Below are 21,107 nucleotides of genomic sequence, written 5' to 3'. Positions count from 1 at the left end.
GAAGGGCTTCCAACCAGAGAGAATCGGCCAATCGGGGGGACTCGAACCCCCTCTACCCGATCTCGAGGACAGCCCCACCCAGGGGTCCAGGGGACGTCTCCCACTGGCCCCACTGGCAGTCTTATAGCGCGTCCGCCAAGACTCTCCGCCAGCCCCAAGACCACACCTGCAGGCAGGCTTTCACCATTCCTGAAATATGAAAATTGTATCAAATGATCTAACTGTTTCTTATTCTCTTGGGGAGGGGCTGGTTGCCCCTCTGTCCGTTTTTTGTTTCCTCTCAAAGGAGGAGTTCCCTCTTTATGGAACTTAGATTTACATTCACTTTTTCAGTGGTTTCCTTTTTCCATTTTTTTTTGTTTCCTCTCAAAGGAGGAGTTCCGTCTTTATGGAACTTAGATTTACATTCACTTTTTCAATGGTTCCCTTTTTCCGTTTTTTGTTTCCTCTCAAAGGAGGAGTTCCGTCTTTATGGAACTTAGATTTACATTCACTTTTCCAATGGTTTCCTTTTTCCTGCGGGAACCAAGGATTAGTTTGTTCTCCCACTGCTACTGTGGAGTATATGTTTTAAAATAGAGACAAACTATCCTTATTCTTAGAAGATGAACTCCCCATGATTTGCTCGTTATCTTTCTCAGTCACAACTGAGGGGCCTGCAGCACCCCAACGAGCTTCTGACTACTATTCCAGGTGAAAAGAAAAGAGAGAGAGAGAGAGAGAGAGATGCTTACCTCCCAAGGTTCCTTGACTGAAGAAACTGCTTCTTGCCCCGCTCTGAGCCCCACGTTGGGCGCCACCTGCCGCGGACCGGGTTCTGTCGGGACGACGAAGGATACCTAGGGGAGGAACCTGGAATAGGACGGGGAGATGGCAAACAGACAACTCACACACATTAGGAGTGGATGCTGAGTGCTGAGTGCGATTTAATGCAGAGGATAACAAACTTTTATAGCAAAAGTCTCCATAAGAAAGGGCAAAAGGTTACATAATCTTGCTGCAGGGCTTCATTCTTGGGTGGTCACCAACTGGTCGCCTGATAGGCACTTGTTTCCAGCTTTACCTCTATTTTTAAGAAATACAATGGGTTTCGATGATTGTCACCAATTAACCACTACTTTTTTCTATAGAGGCCTTAACTGTCCCATTAAGATCTTTCCTGTTCCTTCTTTAATAGTAAGCACCAAGGAGACTTAGATTTAGCAAGTCTCTTAGTAAATGAGGAAGTTCTTTCTCCTAAGTAGTTATCTCAGCAATTGCCATACATTCTTTCTGTTCTAGCCGCGCCTACAACTTTTTGTAAATCTCTTACAATTCCTTCTGGAGTGACTTTGTGAAACCCCCAATACTTTTATATTTACTTATAACTTGTCTACTAGCCTCCATAAGAGGGGTTTCAGGGTAGCACTTAACTCTGGTGAGTTAGTCATATTTTTAAGACACTCATCAGATATTGGAGTCGTCAACACTCTTAAGAAAGAGCTTTGAATAAGGGAACGTTGACAATGAGTAAGTACAATGAACAGTAGAAACAGTAAAAGATTAATAGGCACTCTTATGAGGAAAAGATAGGCAGAAACACATCTTTTCCAGGGGTTTTTGCCAGCCTTTTCCCAGGAGTAGGCCTCTTAGAAGCCCTATTCTCCGAGGTAGACTTCAGTGAAGTCCCAAAACTTGGAGATAGGTTTCTGTAAAGCCCCATTCTCTGAGGTAGACTTCGGTGAAGTCCCAAAACTCAGAGATAGGTCTCGAGGCCCCTATCATGGTCTGATAGATGGTTTCCCATGCTAAGCAGACTCTACTGGGGTCGGCGTGGCATTTGCCCCTTTTTTTTTTTTTTTTTTTTTTTTTTTTTTTTTTTTAAATTTTCACCAGTCCTGACTCCGTGTATCAATTTTATACCAGCTGTCCTTTCGATGATTGTCACCAATTAACCACTACTTTTTTCTATAGAGGCCTTAACTGTCCCATTAAGATCTTTCCTGTTCCTTCTTTAATAGTAAGGTCAGGGAGGCCTAGATCTATACTTTTTTCTATAGAGGCCTTAACTGTCCCATTAAGATCTTTCCTGTTCCTTCTTTAATAGTAAGCACCAAGGAGACTTAGATTTAGCAAGTCTCTTAGTAAATGAGGAAGTTCTTTCTCCTAAGTAGTTATCTCAGCAATTGCCATACATTCTTTCTGTTCTAGCCGCGCCTACAACTTTTTGTAAATCTCTTACAATTCCTTCTGCTGGAGTGACTTTGTGAAACCCCCAATACTTTTATATTTACTTATAACTTGTCTACTAGCCTCCATAAGAGGGGTTTCAGGGTAGCACTTAACTCTGGTGAGTTAGTCATATTTTTAAGACACTCATCAGATATTGGAGTCGTCAACACTCTTAAGAAAGAGCTTTGAATAAGGGAACGTTGACAATGAGTAAGTACAATGAACAGTAGAAACAGTAAAAGATTAATAGGCACTCTTATGAGGAAAAGATAGGCAGAAACACATCTTTTCCAGGGGTTTTTGCCAGCCTTTTCCCAGGAGTAGGCCTCTTAGAAGCCCTATTCTCCGAGGTAGACTTCAGTGAAGTCCCAAAACTTGGAGATAGGTTTCTGTAAAGCCCCATTCTCTGAGGTAGACTTCGGTGAAGTCCCAAAACTCAGAGATAGGTCTCGAGGCCCCTATCATGGTCTGATAGATGGTTTCCCATGCTAAGCAGACTCTACTGGGGTCGGCGTGGCATTTGCCCCTTTTTTTTTTTTTTTTTTTTTTTTTTTTTTTTTTTTAAATTTTCACCAGTCCTGACTCCGTGTATCAATTTTATACCAGCTGTCCTTTCGATGATTGTCACCAATTAACCACTACTTTTTTCTATAGAGGCCTTAACTGTCCCATTAAGATCTTTCCTGTTCCTTCTTTAATAGTAAGGTCAGGGAGGCCTAGATCTATACTTTTTTCTATAGAGGCCTTAACTGTCCCATTAAGATCTTTCCTGTTCCTTCTTTAATAGTAAGCACCAAGGAGACTTAGATTTAGCAAGTCTCTTAGTAAATGAGGAAGTTCTTTCTCCTAAGTAGTTATCTCAGCAATTGCCATACATTCTTTCTGTTCTAGCCGCGCCTACAACTTTTTGTAAATCTCTTACAATTCCTTCTGCTGGAGTGACTTTGTGAAACCCCCAATACTTTTATATTTACTTATAACTTGTCTACTAGCCTCCATAAGAGGGGTTTCAGGGTAGCACTTAACTCTGGTGAGTTAGTCATATTTTTAAGACACTCATCAGATATTGGAGTCGTCAACACTCTTAAGAAAGAGCTTTGAATAAGGGAACGTTGACAATGAGTAAGTACAATGAACAGTAGAAACAGTAAAAGATTAATAGGCACTCTTATGAGGAAAAGATAGGCAGAAACACATCTTTTCCAGGGGTTTTTGCCAGCCTTTTCCCAGGAGTAGGCCTCTTAGAAGCCCTATTCTCCGAGGTAGACTTCAGTGAAGTCCCAAAACTTGGAGATAGGTTTCTGTAAAGCCCCATTCTCTGAGGTAGACTTCGGTGAAGTCCCAAAACTCAGAGATAGGTCTCGAGGCCCCTATCATGGTCTGATAGATGGTTTCCCATGCTAAGCAGACTCTACTGGGGTCGGCGTGGCATTTGCCCCTTTTTTTTTTTTTTTTTTTTTTTTTTTTTTTTTTTTTTAATTTTCACCAGTCCTGACTCCGTGTATCAATTTTATACCAGCTGTCCTTGTAAGCTCCAATTTTAAGACATACTCATACCATTTGCGACATACTTAAACTTTCTGAGGTTTGTCTTAAAGACAATCCTTACTTTTCAAATTTCCCCAATTCTCTTTCCAAGGCTTTCTTTACCACCCTCTTTCTTTACAATCTCTTGACCATCTTTGTGGCTGTAGTTTAAAACTGCCCAATTTTCCTTTGGCTTGTGGAACCTTTATCTTAGAACAGCCTTAAGGCACCACCATGATGCAGAAGCTTGCTAGATTTTAAGGCTAAGAGTATTACCTCTATTGATAACACACTCAGGTTATTACCATATCAGAGTCAAACTAGGCTGTGACCCTAGAGTGGATTTTCAGTCACTATGCACTGAAGTGCCTAAGACAAGCAAGCCAGTGATATCCTTGTCCCCAATATCCACTGTGGGAATAGAGAGGATTTCTGGATATCACCCAAAAGAATGTCCCACAAGATCTTAGATTTAGCAGCTTTCAACCAGGAAGCAGATTCAGGTGATGGAATCAAGCAGGAGTTCCTCCAGGTGACTGTCAGGCCGTCGTTGAACTTTACCCATTAAGATATGCAGCAACAGCAGCAGCAACCGCAACAGCTGGGTCTCTCAGTGGCTCCAAGGGACTGTCACACCTCATGCTGGGCTGTAAATTCCTACACAGACTGGTTAAGGATGCAAGTAATACATAGGCTTGGCAGGCCATGACTCCGTTGGTTTCTAAGAACATTTAGACAATAGCCCAGGACAATTTACCAAAATAACTTTTTTACTAACCAGATTTTTTTTTTTTTTTTATAAATAGACACAGAAGGCTTAGTCTTGTAACCATCTCTGACAAATGCAGTCTCCACACTTGCACACCTACAGCTGTTAACACTATTCTTTATGCCTTTTTCTAAAAAAAATTATTTTATCTATTTTGCCTCATTTTTTCAAAACTGACTCTGGACTCTTGATCTTAAAAGGGGGTTGAAGGGCGAAGGTCAATCTTCTGTAACTTCTTCAAGCTGACTTTAGGGGCGTTGATCTTACCTAGCCAAGAACCTATAACCTTAGCCTATTTTACAAAGAGGCTATCAGGGTTAGATGTCATTAATAACAATATTTAACTTTTGACAATTGCACAGACCTTTTCTCCGGCTACAGTAGTGTAGCTTGTATAGCACTCTAGTTTGCAAAAAGCATCTTTTTAGATGGCTTAGGAATGTGATCTCTAATGATCCCAAATAATGCCTAAGACAGATATCAATAGAAACACTCTCTCAGGTTTACAAACTTTTTCCTGGGCAGATGAATTTCATGTAACTAGTGTCAGCTCAATAGTAACTGCCAATTAGAGCTTTTGGCACATAAAGGGGTTAAGATTTAAACTATCTCCCACATTTTATAACATTAGCTTTTTACTATCACAGAGGACTGGCAAGTTCTTGTCCCTTACAAGGTAGTCATGAACATTAGGCATGCTTATAAACTCTTCCCATGACCTCCCGGCTCTGACCGGTTTTGAAGGGCCATGCACAAATGACTCTAGGATCTGACATTTCTGCCATCCAAGCAGTGGCTTACTGCCTCTGGATGCTCCACCATTGTTTTTGTCCCAGGAGTGTCTTCTCTACATTGGGATAAATGCCTCATTGGCATTTTCCTTAGCTGGTTGTTGGACTTGAACTCGGGGCCTGAGCACTGTACAGAACAGCACAGTTAAAGTGGCTCCTTCATCAGTGCCTGTTTGAAGCAAGCAGGCCTTTTATTTTACGACACTCATATTGAGACACATTGAGTTGTATATGTCTTTTCATTGACATCAACACACTTATTGAAGCCTCATCCAGGTAATGTTACCTAGGTAGATTTATGGGTACTCATTTGCATACAGAACAACATTGCCAACAACTAAAGTGTCATAGACCCATCCTAACTTTGGCCTGCTACAGTTTACTGTATATTTGCCTTCCTTACTATGCCTGTAATGAGAAGAAATATATTTTCCTCTGTGTTTACAGCTAATTCCTTGTTTGTATTCCACTGTGGTCATTGCTGTTGAGAGCTAGAAATGAGGTTTAAGAGCCTCTTCATATGTAACAGCAGAGTTTATGTGAACAGTGGTGGTTCTATGAGACAGGAAATGAAGCCCCCACACTACAGCCCCCCCCCAACTCTTCCATCCATATATATAAGGAATAAATAAGTCATATATAAATAATGTTTCAGGCTCTTTCTTTTCTTTTTTTTTTTTTTGGGTCCGGTCGTGGGGCCTGAACTCTGGGCCTGGGCACTGTCCCTCAGCTCTTCAGCTCAAGGCTAGCGCTCTACCACTTGAGGCTCTTTATTTTCTAGGCATGTTTGGATAGACTTAGTTGGATCAAATGCTAGGTTTGAAACTTGGTTGTCATTGTACAAATAATGAGTTCATTCTTTAAAAACATTTAAAAATTACAGATTAAGTTATAATCGTTCATTAAGATTGCCACATTCTTGGTTTCTTCCTCCCCAATGTTTATGGTAATAGCGTGTGCCAGAGCCTGCCGGCAATGAAAGGGAATCCTGAATTAGGGGGCAAGGATGAGGAAAAAAAAGACACAAGGAAAAGGATGGGGTCGGGAGGTCTGCAGCTCAACACTGCTGCACAGTTTATTTTTAACTTTCCCTAATATATACTATTAGAAGTCAAGAGGTAACATAAGGTTACAATAATCCAAAAAAACAAGGAAAATTTCAGTAAAAACAAGAGAAGGTCAACTGGTAGAAAGTAAAACAAACTCTGGTGACGTAGCAAAGCAATCCTGGGCACCTGGTGTTACTCTAGTAAGCCAGTTTCTTGTATGTGCCTTCAAGTGAGCACAGGGGTCAAGAAGACCTTTGAGCTTTACTGTCGGCTCCCAACAAGCGTGGTGATTGTAATCTAGACTTCAGGCAAATTAAGGGGGTTCCAATTCTTCCAAGGTATTGGGGCAGGAGACAGACACTGTTGAACACTGTTAATATGGTGTTTTAAACCTTGTGAATTCTTTCTGCAAGCACTCTTTGATGTTTTTGTTGAGTGAAATTATTGGACCCTCAACAGAGCGCCCACCCCCCCAACCCCCTTCCTTGAGCTGAGGACTGTCACAGGGACACTTTATATAACCCCAGGCTGTTGAAGATGTAACTCCTGCTTCCCATCACAGCCTGCCTCCGTGTGGGAAATCCTCACTCCAGGCAAGACAAGTCTCTTTGAACTTGAGATGAGCCCTTCTTATAGCTTCCTGGGGAGCCCTGCCTCAGGACCTTGTGAGGCTGTCTTTAGTCAGGTTGAAAGGAGGAATACTTCCCTTTAGTGAGTCAGCAAAATGTCTTGTGATTGATAGATGGAAGGATTGTACCTACATTTGACTGTGATTGATGTTGAAACTAAAGTAATTCTCTGATTGTTGCACAGTGCAATCACCACGTTTGCATGCCACAGTCATACCACACACCCTCTTCTGGCTACATTATTATATTGTTTCTCACGTATTTGGAGTTAGGGGTGAGATACTCTCTCATACTCACTGGCATGGCACTATTAGGACCAACCAAATAAAAGGCTTCTCCCACGGGGTCTTTTCTTCCCTAGTGGCTGGGTAGAGTAGGCTGAGCAGCAGCTGCAGTGGTGTGGCAGTGAGATGTTTGAGAGTCCCAGAGAGCAAGGAGCAGAGGCAGCTCAGTGAATGGCAGAAGGTGAGAAGAGGTGGCCGGCCATGACTGGAAGGTAGAAGTGCTGAAGATAGACATCCTTGTCTGTGAAAGAGTTCTGGGGAGCTACTAAGACTGAGGGTTCTTATACCCGTGGCCCAAGAATTGTCACAGTAGCTGCTATTCAGAAGTGGGTCCCAAGGTTTGAGAACAACCTCAACACTGCTCATTCCTGGCTGCTGGTCGCTGAGGACTGGGCACTGACCATCAAGGCCTTGAGTTGTAGTTCTTTATTCTGAACTGCCTAGAGCTTTAATTCTCTGGCTTCTAGAGCTTGGAGCCATTAGCTTCTATTTCTTAGGATCTGGAGCTGAAAGCATGTGGGGTCTGGTAGTCTAGCCTACAAGTGCTTGATACTCAAGGGCCTAAATCTGACAAAAAGCCAACACCCAAAATTCATACCACCCTTTTATCTACTCTTAGCTTCTATCCATTTAGAGCAAAACTCCAGCCAGCTGATTGGTAGTAGGACATCTTCCTTGCATATTTATTTAGGTTTATCCTGAGGAGATAAAAGAATGCTACTTTGTGTGTGGATATTTGTCTGAAGTATAAATGTTATTTCGTGGATATGTTGTTACCCTGGTAATTGGTTTTTCTTAACAGAAACTTTATAGAGGATATGCTTTAGAGACTAGTGTTAGTATGTTTAGACTTTAGTTCTAGGGAGAAACACACACACACACATTAAGTGATTCCCAAGATTTCACTATTTTATTCACCAGAGATTTATTTTGGGACTAACTGTGGGACTAACTGCAGCGAGGTAGAGAGAGAAGATCATGGTTCGTGCCAGCCTGAGTAGAAAGTTATCAGGACTTCCCATATGAACAAACAACCTCTGTGTGGTTATATACATCCATGATCTCAGATACTAGGGGGATGAAGGTAAAGGTAAGAGGATTGAGGCCTGGGCAAAAATGGCAGTACCCTTGCTGAAAACTAACTAAAATGAAAAGGGCTGGGGCTCAAATTGGAGAGCTCCTGCTGAGCAAGCATGAGGTTCTGAATTGGAATTCCAGCAGTACACAAAAACTTGATTTTTTCATTTATTAAAATTTAGACAGGGTGACCTCTGGGCGATTGTAGTAACTCAATAACTGAGGTACCTTCAACCTTTTTATTTCATCATCTCCACTTGTGGCTTTCAGGTTGCCACAGAAAGGATTCTGGAGTGTTGTGTGTGTTTTTTAGGTGTTCTGGTGTGCTAACTACAGAGAATTTAGAAGTGTGGGGGAACACAGGGAACTGGGTGATCCTGTGCTACCACGGATCTTAAAAATTCTTCCTTTACAGATACTTCTTGACTTACCATGGAATCACATTCCAGTGCATTTACTATAAAATGAAAATATAAAAAATCCTACCTCAGTGTACATACATAAATGTAGATTTCAACATGTTAACTTACAGTTGTGCAAGTTCATTTATTTTTAACATAAAGCCTATTTTATAAGAAAGTACTTATGATTTGTTGACTACTACAATGAAAAACAAAGGTGTTTTTTTGTTGTTGTTGTTGTATTACCATCTTCAAACTGAGAATTTAGTTAGTGGAATCATTGTAACTCTGGGACCATCTGTAATTCGAACATGTTATGGTTTATGTAGACAGTGTCCTATGTAGTGGACATTTTGATCATTGCTAGTTTTGCTGATTTGTCATTAACAACATTATACAAGGTTCTTCGCAAAACTTGCACTTGTTTTGTGAGGGAGACTCATGGAGAAGTGAACTTTCCAGGTCTTTTCATAAATGTTACTAAATTAGGCTTTTATCTGGGTTCTAACTCATGATCTCACTGTTTTAGTCTTCCTAGTGCTGGGATTTTAGGTATGAGCTACCACGTTGAGCTGTTAATTTATTCTTGAAGGTATTTGTGTGAGTATGTTCTTAGGCTGGGCAATTGTATGAAACAGCATGCATCACCATAACTTCAGCAGTGATGGTAACATTACTCCATTTCCCCCATCCAATAGTGTTTTTATTCCTTTTGACATAATGGCCCTTCTGTTTGTTGAATTTCTGATTTCCTTATTTCTAAAACTGCCTTTCAGGCAGGACTTCTAGGCCAAAGCCTGCTGAAGGCACTAGGTACAGAGTGGGTGGGGAGATGCTGCTCACAGATTTTCCCTCTGTGGGGCACCTGGCTCAATGGCATACCATTTTCTATACGGCCTTTATTGATTCCCTACCCCCTTCCTTCTCAGTGGTGCTATTTCAGTCATCTCTACACTTCTAATTTTAAAACCATGGGGCGAAGAGTAATTTCTAGATCTTGTCACATTTTTCTGGGTAGCGGTCTAATTTTGTGCTTTGAGTTTCTTTGTGAATGTTTGTCTGCTTAGTCATTGTCTTTTTTTATCTGTTGGTTCTTTGTCATTCCCCTTATTTTTCATTCTTTTTCTTCTGCCTCTGGTCCTGAGATCCCATAGGCTCTTAAATCCTTATGTGCTGCTTTTAAGTTGTATTTCCCCGTTCTCTATGTAAGGAAATGCTTTCTCTATCAAAGAGAGGCAGAAGGGGAGAGAACAAGGAACAGGTAACTCTGCAAGTGTAAAGGGAGCTAAGTCTAGGTGCCTACCTATCCCAAACCAATATAAGGAAAGACAGAAAATAGGAATCATTCCAAGTTTCAGCTTCTGTCTTCTGCTTAGATGATCCTGGGCAAGTCACTTCCTCTCTTTCATAAGGTTTCTGATATAAGGTGAGGTGGTTAGATTCCAGTGCACTTTTTATACCTGGCTGGGAAACTTCGCTGTTCAGTATCTAAAAGTCTCCCTAGTAAAAGTGGGGACTGGGCAGTTCTCTTCTGACCCCATTAAGCTCTGGAAAGCACTGTGTATATTAGGGTACAATCAAGAGAATTTACTTTCTACCAGACCATTTAGTAGATTTTAACAAGGGGAAAATTTTACTAACAGGTTGTTAGAGCTGTTAACAATGAGTAGTTGGGGAGGCTACATAAATTGACACCAGCAGGTATCTTCTTTGAGCCCTAGGAGAGGTAGACCAGGCCAGCTTTATCTCCCAGATAAACTTACATACAAGACAAAAGGCACAGAAATCAAAAACAGCAACAAAGAAAATAATGACCAAAACAAAAACGAAAAGCAAAATAACAAAAACTTGTTTCCATTTCTTTGTGTTCACTTGATAAACATCATTATATGTGATCATATGCATATAGCTATTGAGCCTTTGTGATCCTCCCCTAAGAATATTCTCCTTTGGTCTTACTGTGTGAATGTTTAGAGTCCTGTTTATCATATCCAAGTGTAATTTTTTTTGTCTTTTACCATCCATTGTGTGTATTTGTAGATTTATAAGCACATTTCTAATTACCACAAATGAGGGAATCTATGCAACCTATATTTCTTTGGGTCTGGCTTGCTTCATTTAATATAATTTTTTTCAAGTCTTTCCATTTCCTTATGAATGGTATAATATTCTTTCTGATGGAAGCATAGAATTCCATTATGTATATGCATCACATTATCTTGATCCATTTGTCCACTGAGGGGCATCTGGTTTGATTCCATATCTTGGCTATAGTAAAAATTGAGCACAAATTCTTTTTTTTTTTTTTTTTGTCTTTTCTTTTTTGGTACTGGGGATCGAACCCAGGACGTTGCACTTGCTAGGCAAGCGCTTTGCCACTGAGCTACATCCCAGCCCTTGAGCACAAATTCTTAATAAGTAGCATTGGCTTAGTGAAGTTTAGACCTAGTCAGTGACCAGGTTTTAAATTGAGTGCAGACAGGTGCTGATTCTATGAGAAGAGATTATGTTGTGGGATGATTGGATGGATATCAGCCTGGCTTTAGAACTAGGCTCCATTGTCTTTCTTTTCAATTTAAGAGCAACAGACTCTAAGCTGACTTTCATTTGAGAAATGTAGAAACAGTCAATATGTATTATAGGTCTATGAAGCTGGTCTCTGGATCAATTGCAATTAGTTTGCAGCAGATTACATTAACATATCTAAAATTAATACGGAGAGTGCTCTAATGAAAAGGAATTGACCATGACCACACGGGTGGCTGTGTTTAGTCTCTCTCAGATGTGTTTTTCAAATTATATTTTTTTCTTTGGTAATGGCTTTGAATTGGTACATCAACACCGACTTGATATATTGATCTTCCCATTTGCCTTTTAAAGGTGATCTTACATAGTAGCATGCATAGAACCTTTAATATTTTCTTTCATTAGAGGGTTTTTTAGTAACACTGTAAACTTCTGTTTTTCTGGAATATTGTTTGGCATGCTACTTACATCATTAAGCCTATGAATGTTCTTTTATTAAATTTTGTTTTTCAAGTTATTAATATTTCATTAAGACTTAAAAAATTAACTAACCCCCCAATTAATGAATAATAATACTGTAGGTAATGTGAGCATTGCTTGTCTTGTACTTTACTTTTGGCCTAGTATTATATCTAAAAAATCTTTGCAATCAGCTTCCATATAAAACACCATTACCATATATATACATATTTATATAGTATATATATATATGTTATATACCATATATATGGTATCATATATATGGTAATACCATATGTAGATGGATGGAAGACCTATTTATAGGCCTGTTCATATAAAAGTTGAATTTTCATAAGTACATATTTTCTGTATGCTAAATGAGGTATCCTTGAAAATGCAAAAAAGATTTACTCAGTCTAGTTGTGGTTCTGTAGCTTCTTTCATCCCTTGTTCAAAAGAGCTCATGAGTGCGTTGTAATTTGGAGATTTGAAAACCAGTTGCATGTTAGAGGTTCTGCAAGCTTAAGTCCCGAAGTGCTGAGGTCTCAGTACTATGTATGGTGTACCTGGTACTGCCATTGAATACATAGAGACAATTGATGAAACTGCTGGGTGGGTACAAGGTGATTATTCATAGTCTTGTAATCCAGTTATATAGACTGAAGTTTTAGTGTGCATTAATGGCACCAATACCCTATCTCTTGCAAATTCTTTTGCATCATGATTTATGGATGGAAGCAAGTGTAACTTAGTGTAGTCACTTTTTTTTTTTTTTTTTTTTTTTTTGGGTCAGTCCTGGGGCTGAAACTCTGGGCTTAGGTGCTGTCCTGCACTCGAGCTCAAGGCTAGCGCTCTCTGTTTGAGACACAGTGCCACTTCCAGTTTTCTAGGGTTTATTGGAGATAAGAGTCTCATGGACTTTCCTGCCTGGGCTGGCTTTGAACCATGATCCTTAGATCTCAGCTTCCTGAGTAGATAAGATTACGGGCCTGAGCCACTGGCGCCGGACTAGTGTATTCACTTTTTTCCTGTTGTTTTTCTTTAAAAATTGTTTGTTGATTCATTAGGAAATGTTAATATTATTAGATAAAACAAAAACAGCAATTTATTTTCTTATATAGTCCTGTATTTTGGCTATTCTTTCAAGAGAAACTAAAAAGTGATTGATAGTGCATATTGGAAAATATCCACCTCTACTTAAACTGGACTACTATAATATGCAAGTTATAGTTTAAGAATTAGTCCAATTGCCAGAGAATCTTTCAGATCATTTTAGTAACCTTTGGTGTAATAAAGAGAAGATATTGTTAGACTCAAAATAAGTATATCTACTAAACTATGGTAAAGAAGTGGATTAGGCTGAGGCCCAGTGAACTCAGAGAGTTTAATGGTTTTCTGGAGATACTTTGCAGTAATTAATAGTACGGACACAGATTAAAGTAATGTTGCATGCTTTAACTATTTGGGGTCTGGGGAGTTATAGACTGTGTAATAAGATTTTCAAAATAATTTCTGGTTTAGAATTGGAGATTCATAGACAGTTGAAATAAATGTGTAACAGCCCCATGTACCACTTTGCATCTTAGATATAGAGTATATAGTTCCAATTCTAGCATTAAAACTAGGACATTTGCATTAGTGTGTTCCTATTAGCTGTACTGTAGAACTTAGTCCATTTTTACTAGCATTTTATTTTTTTTATTACATTATTTTGCATATGCATGGTTGTTTTAATATTTTTGATTAACGAATTTATCTAGATCCTTTTGGCCTATAACCTATTCATTGGCATATAACCTATTTTTCTGCCTATTGATTGTACGTATAAGAATTGCCATATAGGTTGATTGTTACTTTTCTTGTTATTAACAAGTATTCCTGCCTCTTTCTAGGCAATTCAACTAACCTCCAGAAGATGGCTGAATCTTCAGGAATACCAGAGCAAGAAGCTGATGTCTGAGCATGGAGTGAGAGTCCAAAGATTCTTTGTAGCAAACACTGCAAATGAAGCGCTGGAGGCTGCTAAGAGACTAAGTAAGCTAGTATCTAACAGCTGAAACCCACTTGCTCCAATGAATGAGCTCATAACCAGTGCTTTCCTACTAAATTCCTGTTGTTGTGATTTATACTGACAGAGGTGAGAAGCATGAATTGCAAAAGCAAAAAATGTCCATGCCGAAAAATTTGATGCTTTATACCTGAAGTAAATAACTTTTTAGGATGTCCCTCTGGTAATTGCTCTGAGATTTCTATCTCTCTTGCATCCTCTTCTCTCAGCTGTGATTTAATAGGGCTAGGATAAATAGGTCAGAAGGTTGGGCTTATAGAAGAAAGTCTTCTTCTATAAGTCTGTTAGAAACTGGAAAGAGTTCCTCTGAGAGACTGGAGGAGAGTAAGGAGGGTTTACTCATTCATGCTTTTAGAGTTTATCTGACTCTGGCTTAGTTTGGCCTTCCTATTACCAGCCCTAATTTAAATGAGTGTTTCCTCCTTTCTCAGCCTCTGTTCCTAATCTGGAGATCAAAGGTAATGCTGTTGCTCTCCCAGGCCTGTTGGGAATTTTTGAAGGACCCATTCATTGTGGTGGTAGAAAATGTATTCATTCTGCTCAGATACAAATGGAAGCCTTCACAATCAGGTCCTGATTTTGGCTGAAATTTTTAGTGACTGTTCCATGTGTTTGCATTATACATTCTCTTATTGTTAGTCTGGATTACCACTGTCCATATGTGAGCCACAGGAGAATTTTAAAATCTCTGTAGGTACAGTTAGAAGAGCAAAGGGAAATATAAACTTTAATAAATTGTAATTATTTTGATATATCCAAATATCATTCATCATATAACTAATACTAAGAAATCACCAATATTATTTTTTGTCCTAATCTTTTTATTTTTATTTATTTATTTTCAGTACTGGGGATTGAACGCAGCCTGTGCTTCCTAGGCAGGTGTTCTGTCACCTGAGCCATGTTTCCAGCCTCTTTTGCATTTGGCTGTTTTCTCACATCCCATTCCAGTTGCTCAGTAGCCAAATGTGGCAGGTGACCTCTGTCTTGGACCATGCAGATCTGAACACTTAAGAGTTGAATATGCATCCTCTGTGTCCAACCTTGGGGAGTAGTTGTTTCATGCCAAAAACAAAGTTGAACCTCTACTCTGTCCAAATTTATATGTGCAAGGTAGAGGTAGGCCCTATAGTTCAATGTTCTAATTTCTTTTCTCTCCCTTCCCATTTCTCAAAAACAGTCAAAATTAGTTTTTATGGTGCAAAGCCTTAGACTTAGTCCTGGAGGATTGCTCTTCAGTGAACGTGGTGCTAGGCCTAGTAAAAGGGTGGTGTTTCCTATGAAAACTTCACAGGAAAGGATTTTTTAATTTAATACTCCTGTAGTTGTGGGAGAGAGAGATTGACCTATCAGAATGAAGAAATGTAGATTTCAAGTTAACTTCAATCTTCATTGTCTTCTTTGTTTTGCTACACATACTGAAGCATTAGAATTTAGGCCCTTTTTGTGGGTGTTCTGGAAGGTAGGGTATTGTTAGGAGCACTACTTAGGCAGAGCTGAGTTGAGATTTTGTGTCATTCAGATTTTCACCAAGATTTGGACTTCCTGAATTGCTTTCCTTATCATGGATGTGTTATAAAAGAATCTAGGTAGCACTTTATGTTTGGTGACCATCTACCATGCTTTTAAGGCAGTTTTTGCTCTTGGGGAATTAGCAGTGTGTACAGACTGGGGTTGAAACATGGAAGGGGAAAATGATCATGAAATAAAGTAAAACAAATTTAATAATGGCATACTCTTTCATGAAAGCTAAGTTTGGCTCTTGAGTGATTTCAATTCAAACTAAAAGGAAGAATTGAGAATGATGAAAGGAATGAGAAAGTACAAGTTGGTGAGAAAGTGAGAAGGAAGGATGCAGCTTAAATGTACACTCTGTTCTGTCCTCTTTCACCTGTGCACACTTGTGATGTTCTGGGAGGCAAGGTCAGCCAAGGCTCCCTGGGAGCCTGCTTAGAGCCAGAAGGAATGCCCAGAAGTATTCCAGGCAGCTCACTTGGTGAATGACTTATCTTTCTTGTACTCCATTTGTAGATCTCTTATGGCTTCTGTTGTTGAATAGTTTCGATCTTAGAAGAAATTTATAGCAGTGGACAAGGAGAAGCTACCCATTCCAATTTAGTTGAAAGTGAAATAAGTTAATAGTAAATGTAGAAGGAAGTGTATGCATCATTTAGTGAGATTGCCTAAAGAGAGCAAAGCTAGGAAAGTCTGGCACAATTTCATAGTGTTTATGTTCTTGTCACTGCAAGATTGATTAAAAACTGAGTCACAAAAGGAGTTTCACCAGATAGATTTGAGATGAAAAGTAAAGCTGGAAACTCATATTTTTTTGATTTTCCTGAAGATGGGATCTTTGCCTTAAAATTATGGTATTATCAGAGGGGAATTATATAGAATGTTAATATTTCTAACATGTAGAATGTTACATAGGATTTTATCATCATCATCCCCATAATCATCATCATTGGGCTCTAATTCAGATGGTTTATTACTTTCATCTTTTAAATTTTCAGACAGATGAGAGACATATGCTAAGTAGTATTCTGTCAGTAATGTTAGGAGAGTTAAAAGGTTTATAAATGTGATTTTCTTTTTAAGTTTTTATATCTGGATATATTTTGAGCTAAACATTTTTTTGGGTCCGGTTGTGGGGCCTGAAATCTGGGCCTGAGTGCTGTCCCTCAGCTCTTCAGCTGAAGGCTAGTGCTCTACCACTTGAGCCACAGCGCTACTTCGGCTTTTTTCTTTTTGCTTATGTGGTGCTGGGGAATCGAACCCAGGGCCTCATGCGTGCAAGACAAGTGCTCTACCACTGAGCCACCTTCCCAGCTCTTTGAACTAAACATTTTATAAATTGAAAATAAGTGTTGATTTTAGCCATACCAATAATTTCTAGTGTAATCTCTGTGGATTATCTTCTGTCTTGGGTCTTAACCCACATTTCTGATTGTCCATTGTCTGTTTGTGTCTCTGGCACTCCTGGCCCAAGTGTAACTTGTCCTCTCTTGGTTGCTCCAACTCTTTATTACCCTTTCTCTCCATTTCCTTATGCTGCATAGATGGCTCTTGATTGTCTGTAATTCCTCTCCTCTCATTGTATTCAGTTAGTTATCAAGTCCTGGCATTGTAGTGTGGCACTGTTGCTTTATAAGCAAGGAAGCAGGCAAGATACGGTTAAACAAAAGTTGCCAAGCTTGTAAAGGTACTAATTAAGAAAGATTGGATTTGAACCCAACCAGATTAGATTTAAAACAACCCCGAGTAATTTCTGCTTTGCTAACTTGATGAGGATATTCTTAGGAGATGGTTTTATGTGTGTCAGCATTTTTAAGATGGAAAATGCATATTAATAAAATTAGATTTGATTAAAACTAGTTATGTCAGGTTTTAAGATAAAATTTATAGAAGCTGTAATTTGTAGATATTTTCTCAGTGATTCCTTTTGTTGTATCTCTTGGGGCAATAGAACCTTTTCCTGTGTAACTATGGAAAGCTTGTTAATCTGAACATTTATTTAAAATGAGTAGTAAAGGCTTTTGTTTCTGAAACAATTCATGCTACAGTATTGTGTGAGATCCTTATTTCCTTTTTAACAGATTAATGTAGGATTGTGTTTCTGTAATTTCAAAGGACTGTTTCTTTCACACAAAAAAAATGGTGGTACTAGGATTTAAACTCAGGACCTTGAATTTGGTAGGCAAGCATTCAGTTGCTGGAGTTATACCTCCACCTTTTTTGCTTTAGTTACTTTTTAGATAAGGTTTCACACTTTCCATTGGCTGACATTGGCAGACCTTATACTTTGTTTGAGGATTAGAAGCATTCTGCATCTTGTTTGAGACAGCAAGACATAAGTTCTCACTAACTTTTTCTGAACTGATTTTGCTTTTTTTCCAGTTCTGGGTACCGTTTCTGAGCTTTTTCATTCAAGTGCTTTTCACTTCACTTTATAGATTAATGTAAGATTAGTTCAATTGCTTTACCACTTTGAGCCACAGCACCACCTCCAGTTTTCTGGTTGTTAATTGGAGATAAGAGTCTCACGGACTTTCCTGTCTGGGCTGGCTTTGAACTGCGATCCTCAGATCTCATCCTCCTCATTGGTTAGAATTACAGGTGTGAGCCAGTAGCACCCAACTCTGAACTGATTTTTAATGGAGATCCTTCTGAACTCCTGCTCCAGAGTAGCTGGCATTACAGCCGTGAACCACCACATTTCTTTTAAAATGCCTTTCTTAAAGACCATTTGCACATAAATAAACACAGATGACACTTAACTTGGACTACTACCTTTCTGTTTTTAGAAATAATAATTGCAAAAATCTAAAAATCATTTACAGCTTGCAAATTATTCTCTTCCTGTTGACAGGAAACAACATTTAATTAAGCAAGAAAAAGTATTTCAAAAATTCCACAATTTCATTTTTTTCTGAGAAAGAGAATTAAAATATGAATGGAGAAATTAATCTTTTGTGAGCTAATGACATATATCCTAAAATAGAGATAAGGAGCTTTTATTGAATTTGGCTAGGTTTGGATTGCATTCAGCTACAACATGTTTCCATTCATCAGTAACATTCTTTTCAGTTTATATAATCACATCCTAAACCCTGTTGAATTACCATTAGGAATTGTACTTTATGTACAAAGGGCCTTGCTACCTATTGATGGCTGATTGGCTTGTACTATTAGTGCTGCAGGCAATTAGATGTACTGGCAGTTCTTTGACTGTTGTGGCTTTGTCATATCCTATTACGTTATAGTATCTTGCAAAAGGATCTTTGTGTGGAGATGATGATCATTTTTGTCTTAAATGATAGGCAAGGTACCCTTTGGTGTCTATGAAATAGACCTTCATTTTACCAGCATATCAGCTACACATTTATTTGAATATGGAATTAATAATACACAGATGTTTTGGGTGATGGCATTTGTGCTCCTTCTGGCCTTATAGCAGTGCCTACTTTCCTGCTACTGTTGGCCCCTTTGGTTTCATCCTGAGCTTACTTGGTGATTTTGTGAGCTTCCCAGTTTCATTTTTGTGCTTTAGTTCATGCTTGTTTCAGGTCCATTTAATTTCTGCTACTTCTTGCTAGGAGCTCTGATTCATCCAAATAAATACTCATCATGGGTCTTTTTTTTTTTTTCTTTCTTTCTTCTTTTCTTTTTGTCAGTTGTGGGGCTTGAACTCAGGGACTGGGCACTGTCTGAGTTTTTTTTCACTCATGGTTAGTGCTTTATCATTTTGAGCCACAGCACCATTTCTGGTTTTCTAGTGGTTAATTGGAGATAAAAGTCTCATAGGAATTTTCTGCCCAGGCTGGCTTTGAATCACAATCCTTAGATCTCAGTCTCCTGAGTAGCTAGGATTACAGGTGTGAGCCACTGGTATCTGGCTTATCAAAGGTCTTAAGACATATGAAGTGTGCCATGCTGTGCATACTGTTATTTCCCAGAAAACTTTTACATAATAATATTTAATTGGAAATGCTCTTAAAAGAGTACTGGGGCCATGTAACTGAGGCTACCTGTAATCCTAGCTGCTTGGGAGGTTGAGACATGGTTTGTGATATAAAAAGCCAGTCTGGGGAGATAAGTTCACAACTCTACATCTCTAGTTAGCCAAGAAAAAACCAAGGTGGAGGTATGGCTCAAGTAGTAGAGTGCTTCTAGGTACTGGTGGCTCATGCCTGTAATCCTAGGTATTCAGGAGGCTGAGATCTGAGGATTGCAGTTCAGAACCAGCCTGTGCAGGAATGTCCATGAGATTCTTATCTCCAATTAACCACCAGAAAACTGGAAGTAGCTCTGTGGCTCAAGTAGTAGAGCACTTGCCTTGAGCTGAAGAGCACAGGGACAGTGCCCAAGCCCAGACTTCAAGCCCTACAACCAAAAAAACAAACAAACAAAAAAGTAGTAGAGAGAAGCAAGTTCAGTCAGAAGCCTTGTGTTCAAACCCTAGTACAGGCACATACACATACACATACACACACACACACACACACACACACACAAACACATACACACACATACACACAAAAGATAAAGTACACACACACACAACACACACAACACACACACAACACACATACAACACACACACACACACACACACACACACACACACACACACACACACACACACACACACACACACACACACACACACACACGAGATAAAGTACCTGAACTGAAATATAATGATTCAAATTTTATTCAACAGGTTGTGGCCCTTAATAACATTTCCTACTTGTTATAACTTTGCAAAGAAATTCTTTTATATAATTTTTAAAAAAAAACTGGGTCTGCAAATATAAATGGGCTTCTCTTAGAATTTCTCCAAGCTAGAATATCTTTTCATTAATTGCCTGGTGGTTTTAACTGAATAGAAGCCGTAGGAGAGCTACAGAGGAAGGGGCCAGATCAAGGCACTTTGTGGCAGACAGGATTTAGGGGAGTGCATACTTGGCTTCCTTTAGTTTCCTTAAAAACCAGAGGTAACTGCTTTGCAAGTGCTTCAACTTCAGGAAAGGTCAGTTTTTCTTATATTGGAAGCAATAAAAATAAGAATGCTGTCATTTAACCTCTGGGCCTTATCTTGTACCTGAGATCCTGCCAAGAATTTGATAAGTGTTATCACACATAACCCTTATTTAAACCAAAGACAAAGGCTTTTTTAAAGGACTGGTTCTGATTTATCACTAGTTTTCTATGTGGTCATGATTGGGTCATTGATGGAGTTATGTATGAAATTGTTAAAAGTGTATTGCAAGCCAGGCACCTGTGGCTTATGCTTGTAGTCTTAGCTACTCAGGAGGCTGAGATCTGAATAGCATGGTTCAAAGCCAAAGGAAAGTCTGTGAGACTATTATCTCCAATTATTCACCAAATTAAGCCAGAAGTAGACCTGTGGCTCAAGTAATAGAGCACTAACCTTGTACAAAAAAGCTAAGGGACTGTGTCAAGCCCCTGAGTCTAAGTCCCAGGATCGGCATGTGCATACATGTTGTGCATGCATGCATACACAGACACACACTTGCGCGTATGCACACACACAGAGTTTATAGTAAATGAACAAGGACTTTATGTTGGTTTTACTTCCCTAGGCTTTTCTGTGAATTATTTTCTCTGGGGTCTTTGACTCACTTCATTTTATAGATTGGTACTTCTCCATGTCACAGGGTACATGGGAGTTGAAAGTACAGAATGAATTTGCCTGGGTTAAGTGGTAGAGGAGCTAGCTCCTTATGGCCCCTCAGTGGATACGTTGGCTTTTTAAAGGAAACCTTAAGTGGCTAAAATCTTTTCCATCACAG

The 21,107-nt window shown here is 39.1% G+C and overlaps 1 protein-coding gene across 1 annotated transcript in view; it reads left to right on the top strand.

The window, feature by feature from the left end:
• The window catches only part of Suclg2 (succinate-CoA ligase GDP-forming subunit beta), a 249,512-nt gene that overhangs the window by 46,680 nt on the left and 181,725 nt on the right, over positions 1–21,107 (top strand). The window contains exon 2 of the mRNA XM_070018922.1: positions 13,616–13,757. Within this exon, the coding sequence (XP_069875023.1) occupies positions 13,616–13,757 (142 nt within the window). The remainder of the gene's footprint in view (positions 1–13,615; positions 13,758–21,107) is intronic.

Source organism: Dipodomys merriami, unplaced genomic scaffold (genome assembly GCF_024711535.1).
Source record: "Dipodomys merriami isolate MVZ:Mamm:240054 unplaced genomic scaffold, mDipMer1.0.p SCAF_13, whole genome shotgun sequence".
Lineage (NCBI taxonomy): Eukaryota > Metazoa > Chordata > Mammalia > Rodentia > Heteromyidae > Dipodomys > Dipodomys merriami.
The sequence above is the reverse complement of the archived record's forward strand: the minus strand, read 5'-3'. Positions and strand labels throughout refer to the sequence as shown.